The sequence below is a fragment of the Humulus lupulus genome, chromosome 5 (assembly GCF_963169125.1).
Source record: "Humulus lupulus chromosome 5, drHumLupu1.1, whole genome shotgun sequence".
NCBI classification, from domain to species: Eukaryota; Viridiplantae; Streptophyta; class Magnoliopsida; order Rosales; family Cannabaceae; genus Humulus; species Humulus lupulus.
The window spans coordinates 72,051,702-72,062,630 of NC_084797.1; the positions used below are offsets into that span (position 1 = coordinate 72,051,702).

General features: G+C 36.4%; 1 protein-coding gene across 1 annotated transcript; it reads left to right on the forward strand.

Moving 5' to 3' along the window:
- The first annotated feature begins 2,082 nt into the window (after nt 1–2,082).
- On the forward strand, nt 2,083–10,714 carry LOC133779217 (uncharacterized). The gene is made up of 4 exons (XM_062219205.1): nt 2,083–2,281; nt 8,954–9,409; nt 9,548–9,738; nt 10,436–10,714. Exons 1-4 carry the CDS (start codon nt 2,083–2,085, stop codon nt 10,712–10,714), a joined length of 1,125 nt encoding a protein of 374 aa, XP_062075189.1.
- Nucleotides 10,715–10,929: the final 215 nt, after the last annotated feature.

The following is a 10,929-nucleotide window of genomic DNA, read 5'->3' on the forward strand; positions in this document are numbered from 1 at the left end:
TTAGCAAAACAGGGGATAAACTCTTACCTCTGAACAAGTCTTAGCCTATACTTGATTTTAGTTACCTCTAGCCTCTTGATTCTCCTCCTAAGTTTCCCAATTTCAGCTCCCCTCTTTTCTTCTTCTTGCCCTTAGTTTTCCTTTTCCTTCTAGTTTCTCTTCCGATTTCGGCAAGAGAAAAATATGACCAAGTGTTAACACATAAATCATCTTTTCCCTCAGCTGAAGGTTTCTATACCCTGCCAAAAGACTACTTTACCCCTCCAAGTAACTCATTTCATAACTAAACCTCAAAGGCATTCTTGTCATTCACCTTTCTTACAAATCTACCATCTTTCTCATCTAAAATCTGTTACTCTTAATGGTCACCAATGGTCACTCAAGTTACTCAATTACCATTAACCAGTAACTCACAAACTCAAAATATAAAATTCCCAAAATACCCCTAGGCTCATCCCGAGCCGGGTATTTAATCCCATTGTGACTTTAAACTAATTAGCTCCATGGGACCGTCTCGGCATGTGCATCACAATATTATCACCACTCACACGTCGTATCAATCATATAATACATTTATTACATTTACGCCCTCAACGGGCTAAGATTACCAATTTACCCCTAACAAACAAACGGGGCCCACATGCATATTTATTCCACCTAAACATGCATTCTAATCACATATTCATTTAAATTCATATATTATCATGTTAATTCGTTTATTGCCCTCTAGGCACGCTAATCAAGGTCCTAAACCTTAATAGCAAATTGGGGATGTTACAGTTGTTCAAGACATATGACAGGTAATGCCAACATTCTTACCAACTTCAAATCCTTGAAGTGTGGAGTAGTAACATTTGGGGATGGAATGACAAGAAATATTTTAGGTAAAGGTACTGTAAACATTGAAGGGTTACCGAAACTAAAAAATGTGCTTCTTGTTGATGGGCTGAAAGCCAACTTAATTAGCATAAATCAAATTTGTGACCAAGGTTTTCTTGTTAATTTTTCGCATGATGAGTGTAATGTTATAAATCAAAGTGGTGATATTGTTCTCAAAGGTTCTCGTTCTTTGGATAATTGTTACACACTCACACAAAAATTCACATGTCATGCATCTTCATCAAGTTTTAATATTACTGACTTGTGGCATGAAAAACTTGGGCATATAAATTTCAAAAACTTGAAAAAGATTGCTAATGCAGGTCTCATCCGTGGTATACCCAAGCTGGGTAAAGAATCGCTTGGTAAGTGTGAATCATGTCAATTGGGAAAACAGTTGAAAATTTCCCATAAAGCATTATCTGATATTAATACTTCAAATGTGTTAGAATTATTGCATATGGATCTCATGGGTCCTATACAAATTGAAAGTATTAATGGTAAGAGATACATTTTTGTATGTGTGGATGATTTTTCTAGATTTACTTGGGTAGATTTCTTAAGAGAAAAATTAGATACATTTGAAGCTTTTCAAACACTATGTACAAGACTTAAAGTTGAAAAAAATTGTAACATTGGAAAGATTGTAAGAATACGAAGTGATCATGGTAAGGAGTTTGAAAATTCAGTTTATGATGAATGTTGTAAATCTTTTGAAATTTTACATGAATTTTCTGCTCCCAAAACCCCTGAACAAAATGGGGTAGTGGAATGGAAAAATCGTACTTTGTAGGAAATGGCCAGAGTTATGCTAAATAGCAAAATACTCACAAAGAAATTGTGGGCTGAAGCAATTAATACAACTTGTTGCAAAATTAATCGTGTTTTCTACATCCAGGTACAAATAAAACTCCTTATGAAATCTGGAAAGGTAGAAAACCCAATGTCAATTATTTTCATGTATTTGGTTGTCTGTGTTATATTCTTAGAGATCGTGAGAATCTGGGAAAATTTGATGCAAAAAGCGATGTGGGAGTTTTTCTTGGATATTCCACCAATAGTAGGACTTATCGTGTTTATAACATGAGAACCCAAACTATTATGGAATCAGCTAATGTGGTTGTCGATGATTTAAAATATTTTTCTGAGTACTCCCATGAGGAGGAAATTGACAGGCTCATTGATGTTCAACATCATAAAGAAATGGCAGATCTGACAGCACAACCTTCGGAGGCGACAACAGCCACTGCTGATGTATCAAACGCTAATTCTGTCGAAACAACAACTGGGCAAATAGAGAAGGAAAATCCAGTTATTTCCTCTGACTTTATTCAAAGAGAACCATCAACTAGAGTAAAAAAGAATCATCCTTCTGATCTTATTTTGGGAAACCTTGAAGAGAGTATGGTCACTCGAAAGCGGTATGTAAATTTGGTTAAATTGTTTGTTTTACTTCTACTTTGGAACCAAAAAATGTGAAGGAAGCCTTAAATGATGAATCATGGATCAATGCTATGCAAGAAGAGCTAGATCAATTCACAAGGAATGAGGTATGGATCCTTGTCCCTAGACAGAGTCATACTAATGTTATAGGTACAAAGTGGATATTTAAAAAGAAAACTAATGAATTTGGGACCATAATAAGAAATAAAGCTAAACTAGTTGCACAAAGGTACACTCAAGTTGAAGGAATTGATTTTGATGAGATCTTTGCCCCTGTTGCAAGACTTGAATCCATAAGATTATTACTAGCTATTTCATGTGTTCTTGGTTTTAAATTGTTCCAAATGGATGTAAAATCCCCCTTTTTAAATGTATTTTTGAATGAAGAAGCTTATGTGGAACAACCCAAAGTGTTTGAGGATCCATACAATCCTAATCATGTTTTTAAATTGCAAAAAGCTTTGTATGGGCTGAAACAAGCCCCACGGGCTTGGTATGAGAGACTAACTCATTTTTTGGTCTCAAAGGGGTACTGTAACGACCTAAATTTGCTAATAAGGCTTGGAGCCTTGATTAGTGTGCCTGGAGGGCAATAATTGTTATATTGCATTAATTTATGTGAATTTAATGAATATGTGGTTAGTATGCATGTTTAGGTGAAATAAATATGCATGTGGACCCCGTTTGTATGATAGGGGTAAATTGGTAATTTTAGCCCGCTGAGGGCATATATGTGATAATTGTATTATGTGATTTGTACCACGTGTGAGTGGTGTTATTATTGTGATGCACGTGCCGAGACGGTTCTGGAGAGCTAGTTAACTCAAAAGTCACAACGAGATTTTATACCCGGCTCGGGAGGAGCCTAGGGGTATTTTGGGGAATTTTGTGAGTTGAGTTGAGAACTAGTTGTTATAGTTATTGGTGATTGAGTAACCTAGGTAACCATTTGTAACTGCTGTGAGTAACAAGTTTAGATGGAAAATGGTAGTAGAATTGAAATAGAAGTGAATGCACTAGTGTGCCCTTGAAGGTGTAGTTAGGAAGGATTATTAGGAGGGGTAATATGGTCATTTGGCAGGGGGTTTAGACAAAGTTCAGCTGGGATAAAGGGGTACACGGTTTAGGCTTGGTCATATTTTTGTTTTGTTAAAAATAGAGAGAAGAAAAGCTAGAAGGAAAAGCTAGGGCAAGAAGAAGAAGAAGAGGTGTAGAAGGAGCTGAAATTTTGAGACTTAGGAGAAGAACCAAGGGAGCTTAGGGTTGGATTCTTCATTCAAGGTAAGGATTCTATGTAAATTTAAGGCTTGTTTCTGTTTTGATTTGAGAAATTTAAATGCATGAGTTAAGTTTTTAAGTTTTGGTTGAGGTTGCTGAAATTAGAAATCAAAGGATGGATTTTGGGTGTGATTGTGTTTTGATCTTGATACTAGTGTTTATGAGTTGTTAGATGGTTCATTTGAGGCTTTAAATTGATCTTGGGGTTTAGGTAATTGTTCGGGATGATTTGGAGGGGTTTTAGCTCGGGAAAAATGCAAGAGAAAACCCAGAAATCTGGGTTCGCGATGGAGCGCCGCGGCCCTATTCTTGGGCGCCGTGGCGCGAGGATGTTTCCAGGAAGGGGAGGCTCTCTAACTTGCTGGGCGCCGCGGCGCTAGGCCATTTTCAGGACATGAAATTTTGCAATTTTGAGCTTTTGCTCCGAGGGTTCGGGGGATGTTTCCAATGAATTGTTTTAGGAATTTGGGAGTCCCGAGGGTACGGGATTGGTACCAAAAAGTGGTTTTGGAATTGGTTAGTAATAAAGAGTGTTTTGTATGTGTTTTGACTAGGATTTCGGCGAGGCTCAAGTTAGAGGACCGTGCTCGTGACTTTTGTGCACTGTGAAGCTCAGGATACAGGTAAGAAAACTGTAGCACCCATATGACAGGGCATGGACCCATAGTGTTAATGCAGGGCATGGCCCTAAATTGTATTACATGATTATGGTATAGTTTTGATTGAATTGTTATATGTTTGAATGTTATTTGAATTATACTGTATGTGATTATAGTAGCGAGAACGGCGAAAGGCCGAGGACGGCAATGGGGCCGAGAACGGTGAAAGGCCGAGAACGATAGCTGGGCTGGAAGTAAGACTTAGCACGTGAAGTGCTTGTAGTCAAGGTGGGACCCCAATGGATACATGTGATATCCTTACGGTGAGGACTGAGGCCCCAGGCTCTGGTAATGCCTCTGGGACGGCATGGCCGTGTTTGTTTAGTCTGATGGAACATTTGGTTATCTGTGGATTATATGATATGTTAACTATATAATTCGCATATGTTATATACTGTATGAGTTTTCTGTTGGGGTTTTATGCCCTAATTAAAACCCAAATTCTTTGTAATCTCATTTTATTATCAATAAAAGAATAGAAATCATTTTTTGACTTGGTCAATCACTTTGCTCACATGTTTTACTTTCATGATTATTTGTTTAATATAAACTTCTATTAAATCCCGAGCATATAGCTAATCTTATTTATAGTGATATAATCACAGTGGAATATAAATATGATTATATGTTCAAAAATAAGTTAGTCCTAAGATTAGTCAGTGCACCGGATTTACACTGACTTGCCAATCTACGATATGATCTACTTACACATTACAGTGTTATGTTCTTTCCAGAACATTAGCAAAGTAGATAAGATCGGATGTATTTGTTACATCGGACAGGACTGATATTGACAGTTGATAAGATAAGTAAACATACCGTTATTATCTATTCTAGTCATATCATATAGTTGACCATAGGTCAATTCAATCTCAATTCTGAGTGGTTAGCATTCTAACTGATTGTATTATTTGAGTTCTTTGACTTGTTCGTTACCAGCTTACCCTACGGACTAGCCCATACTTACATCTTGGGAACTCGGTAGTATAATTGAGTGGGAGTGTTAATCATAGATATGAACATCTATAGCTTCTGATGAAGAAGTGAAATGATGGTTTCCTTTTAGTTTGGTTCAAGGTGATAAATGATAGAGATCTCATTTCAGTAATTAAATTAGTTTACTGAAATATCATTTACAAGGAACTAAGTGCTTTGAGGATAAAATACAATAAGGGGTAAAACGGTATTTTAGTCATATCTCATTGTAGACCGTCTATAGAGGATTGAGTGACAATTATGGTTGTAACAATGGATAATTAATAGTGTATCTATATTTGTTATAGAGCGTTCTATGAATTCAAGAGTGCAATTCCAAGTCTATAGTGGAGTCACGAGGAATTAATAAGTTAGTAAATTTATTTGTTAGATTTATGATAACTTATTGGAGCTTGATTTCATAGGCCCATGGTCCCCATTGTACCTTGGATAAAATCATCTAGATAGTCTCAATTAATTGATTTAATCATCAATTAGAATTATCAAAGTTGACCAGGTCAATTTTGGATAGTTTTACAGAGTTGTGTAATTTTGAGAAGAAAAGAGAAATTATGGCTGATTTATTAATTAAGATAAATTGGTATCTAAATTAATAAATAAATTTAAATCAAGGTTCAAATTATAAATAATTAATTTGATAAAGGATTTAAATAATTATTTAATTAATTAAATCAATAGAAAATAATACAGGCCTTGATTTTAAGTCCAATGGGCTTATAATCAAATGGGAAATTTCACGGGCCTATAGCCCATGATAATTTCGACCTAGGGCTTCAAAATGGCTGTTATTTTATTGATTTTTTTTAATTAAATTAAATGGCCTAATTGAGTCTATAAAAGGAGTGCTTAGAGAGAAGATTTCAGAGACGACAGACAAGTCAGATTTTCTGATAGTTTTATATTCTCTCTAAACACAAGTCCTTTTCTAAGACACTTTGTTATTTTCTCTTCTTCTCTCTATATCTATCTCATGTGTTGAGAATTTCCCACACTAGTCTAGGTGGTTCTAAGGATACATTGGAAGATCGTGAAGAAAATAGAAGACCGGTTCAGTTTCTTGATAATACTCTGCGACAGAGAGGATACAAGAGTTAGAGAAACTGAAAGAAGGACTCTTAATTCCGCTGCGTATATTGTAAGTATTATATTATTTGTTTCTCTTTGAATTCAATTTTAGAAACATGTTTTAGGCTATCTCGTATTAATTTGTTTAATATTAGATATACATGAAAATAAATAAAGATCCTGTATAAGCTAATCCAACATTTTCTTGCTGGGCTTCGGCTCACGGGTGCTCTGTGTTGCAGGTAAGGGCAAAGATTGAGTCAACCAGCCATGAGTATGGAGAGCGTGAAGCGACGCGTACACGTTTGGCCTGCCCGACTACTTTGGTTGGGGGCATTTTCTAAATGGCTGTATTAACCTGTAATTTGATAGTCAATCAACTGTAAACTTATTTTAAGTTGTAAAACATTTTGCAAACCTTATTTTGGGATCCCAAATAATAGATACTTGACGTTTTCAATAAAGTAAACCATTTTCAAAAGATTGCAACCTTAACTTTTGCTTAGTCACACTTTTGTTTTAAAAACCTCGGTTAGTGAGTTAATTGCACAAAGTTTTCTTTTAAAACTCACTTAGTAACGGCTCTAAGGAAGTAGGGCGTTACAGGTACAAGAGAGGGGGAGTAGACAAAACACTTTTTATAAAAAATGTTGATGAAAATATTATGATAGCACAAATCTATGTTGATGATAAAGTGTTTGGTTCTACTAATGATTCTCTAGTGCAGGAATTTGTGAAACAAATGCAGGAAGAGTTAGAGATTAGCATGGTAGGAGAACTCAATTTTTTCTTAGGATTTCAAGTGAAGTAGTCAGATGAGGGAATTTTCATTTCACAAAGCAAGTATGCAAGAATTCTAGTGAAAAGATTTGGACTCGATGCATCTAAACCCGCTAAAACTCCAATGGGTACTACGGTCAAATTATCTAAAGATGAGAATGGGAAGAAAGTTGATCCAACTCTTTACAGGAGTATGATTGGGAGTCTTCTATACTTAACTGCAAGTCGCCCTGACATCAGTTACAGTGTTGGAGTGTGTGCTCATTTCCAAGGGAACCCCATGGAGTCTCAAGTGACTGTTGTAAAAAGAATTATTCATTACATTAATAATACTCTTGATTTAGGCATTTGGTATTCCAAAGAAACAAATTCTAACCTTGTGTGTTATAGTGATGCAAATTGGGCAGGAAACATGGATGATCGCAAAAGCACAAGTGGTGGTTGTTTTTACTTAGGAAACAATTTGGTCTCCTAGCATAGTGAAAAACAAAACACCATCTCCTTGTCAACAACCGAAGCTGAGTACATTGCTGCTGGAAGCTATTGTACTCAACTTTTGTGGATGAAACAAATGTTGGCAGACTATGGGTTTGATATTAAAACTTTAACCATTTTTTGTTATAATACAAGTGCTATTAATATCTCCAAAAATCCTGTTCAGCACTCTCGCACCAAACATATTGACATTCGTCATCATTTTATTAGGGAACTTGTTGAAAATTGCAGATATTTTTACTAAAGCTTTAGACACGATCAGATTTGATTCCCTTAGGAAGTCCTTGGGGTTTTTTTTTATTTGAAATTGCCAATAAATTGATTATCTTGCCTTGCATATGTGTTTGTGTAAATCTCTTGTCCTGTTTGGAAGAAATTTGATGAGCATATTTTTTGTATTTTTGAAAATGATCGTTATAATCCCTATACTTTGTTTGGAATAAAAAACCATATTTGAAAAATTATAGACCATCCAATTTATATTTGATAAAATCATTATGTTTGTATGAGCATTCCTTAATCCAGTTTCTTTTTCAGGCTCCATTTTGGAAAAGAGCTACATATACTGATGTGTGAAAGCCGACACTGAGTAAGTCGGTACCAGGTAATTAGCAATTATATTCGAGGATACTCTACCAGTGTAAAGGGCTACCATCATTATAAGAGTTATAGCCTCCATTATGGTTACAATTGAAAAAGGCTACAATCGCCAAATATGGGCAATGGCCCTAGCTTTAAAAGGCCAAAAAGAAATGCCAAATTGATTACACATGCACACACACATGCCTGTTGACTAGACTGTGTAAGATAGTTGTAAGACTCATACATATAATGAATTGATTCAAATATGTTTTGTGATTGGTATATTTTTTGAATTATGGTCACCTAGTATTTGAATTATAATTCATTTTTGTAATTTGTGAAAAATATGGTTATCTTGTTTCTTTTGAACAAGACTTGGCATTTACAAGGACACATATGGTATGACAATTTACATTCTATTTTCGGCAATTTTTTAATAAAATAAAAAAAATTAATGTTAAAATAAAATCTGTTTTGGACCGTGTACTTGAAAAAAAAAGTTTGAAAAATTAATTGATGCAATTTATTTGTTTTATCTCAATATATTCTCAAATTTTCAAAAAGTTTCCAATTTTGGCATTTATCACATAAAATCCAGTTACCCATTTTTGGCTACCCATTTTCGAACTTGCCTCATTTGTGCACCGAATACTCAGTGTTTCATATTCGGATTCACTTTGGTTGTTTCATACTCAGTGTTTTCTTGTTTGTCCCTCTCACTTATAACCAAAGTGTTTAGGTTTTTTCTTTGTGTGTTTCACTTGTTTCATTCTTAGCAACCATGAAGACTCGAGGTTGTGGTTCATCTTCCAAATCTGTGAAGTCTCAGCAGGAGACAGTTCCTGAGTCAGTTCCCACTACCACTCCTCCCGTCCCAGCATCAATCCCTGCTGTCTCACCTCCTACAGGCCGTCGACCTAAAACCACAGCAAGAAAGAAGGTTCTTGCTCTTTCGGGTCCTATAGGATCTACCATTCTTGGAGCTTCAAGTAAAGGAGTTACTTTTCCCAACCTGGATGCTCAGCCAATCCAAGCCTCGGCGGTTCCACTCGCCTCTTTCGAAGGTCAAATAAAAGCCAAACTTGCCTTGGCTACAAGTCATTCCCAATCAATCTCCACTAAAGTTGTGTCTGATCCATCTGATCATGACTCTGAATCGTCGCTATCTCCTGATGTTTTGACCCCCAAGGGAAAGGGAAAACGTAAGACCAAAGCTGCTAGAACAAAGAAAGGCAAGAAGGCCAAAGTGGCTCCAACAAAAGGTACCAGCTCCATCTCGGATTCATCTCCTTTATCCCCATTTAAATTGAAGGAAAAAATCAACCCACCTCCTTGCACCTCATCGGAGGATGTTTCTCCTGAAATGGAAGACTCTCAACCTGAGTTTGACCCTTCCTTGACCGAGCCAAATCCTAATGTTCCTCTTGATGATTTGGCAGAGGAGACTGAATCTGAAGACGACCCCTCTGAAGCCTCTCCTATTGCATCTGACCCAAAAAGCACCACACTATTGGCATTTCCCGTATTGACTTCCAAACTCCCTAAACAAAAAGATGCTCCTGTTCGTGCCTCAGGTTCTTTCAAAGCTCATTCTCTTACTTTCTGTTTTAATGATAGTGAGAAAACACATGCAATTTTATGAGCATCGTCACTTTATTAGTGAGCGTAATTTCCTTTTTGGCTCCTCATCGTGTTTTTGGGGTCTTACTTACTTTAGAGGAAAGGGGTTAGTTTCGATTTTGTCTGGGTTTGAAAGGTTTGTGCCTCGGGTTGTTAAAGAATTTTATGCAAATTTGATTGATGAGTTATTAGACCAGTCTTCTTTTATGTTTCATAAAGTGTATGTTAGGGGACATTGGTATAAGTTTAGTCCTACTGAAATTGGTAAGGCCCTCAATCTCGTTTCTGTTGAGATTGATGATTCTATTGAGTTTTCAAAGGATCAAGTTTTGTCTGAGTTGGTTGGTCAAGCTATGGTGTGGGAACCAAGAACCTCTCTACGAGTCTCGGATCTTACTAACTATTATGGTGATTTTTTCAAATTCGCAATGTTTAATTGGATGTCTACCACTCATTCATGTACCATCACTCAAGACATGGCTTTTCTATTGTTCAAAATTGGGACTGGAGTCACCATTGATCTTGCTGCTGTTATTTTTGATCAAATCATGTCCTTGAGTGGTGCCAAATGCAAGGGTCAACACTTGATGTTTCCGCAAGTCATTTACAAACTTTTGGACTCTCAGCGTCCTTTGTAGAAGTCCCATGAGACCTTGACTTCTCCTTTGGTTGGTCCTACCTACACTGTCAATGATGACCCCACTCCATCCACAACTCGAAAGGTCAAAGGCATTAATCTGGCTGGTTCTGGTTCTGGCACTGTTGTGACTGACACTCCTGCTATCTTGACTGATCTCACTTCTGTCCAGACAGGAATTACACGCCTCTTTGACCAATTCACTCTCATGGAAGATACTCAGTGCCAAATTCTTTCTTCGTTGGCCATTATCAGTGCATCCACCTCTCCTACTCCATGATGGTTACAGTTCCTTTCACTCTATTTTTATTTTCTTTTGATAAATGTAAAAGAACACTAGATGTGTCTTTCTTTTGGTTTCGTTTCCTTTGTTCTTTGGCATTTTCTTAGACAATGAGGGGGAGAGAGAGTAACTCTATTTTTGGTACTTCGATTATGTTGATTGACCTGCTGATTCTCATTGGTTATTGTTAACAATTTTATCTCTTGTGATTT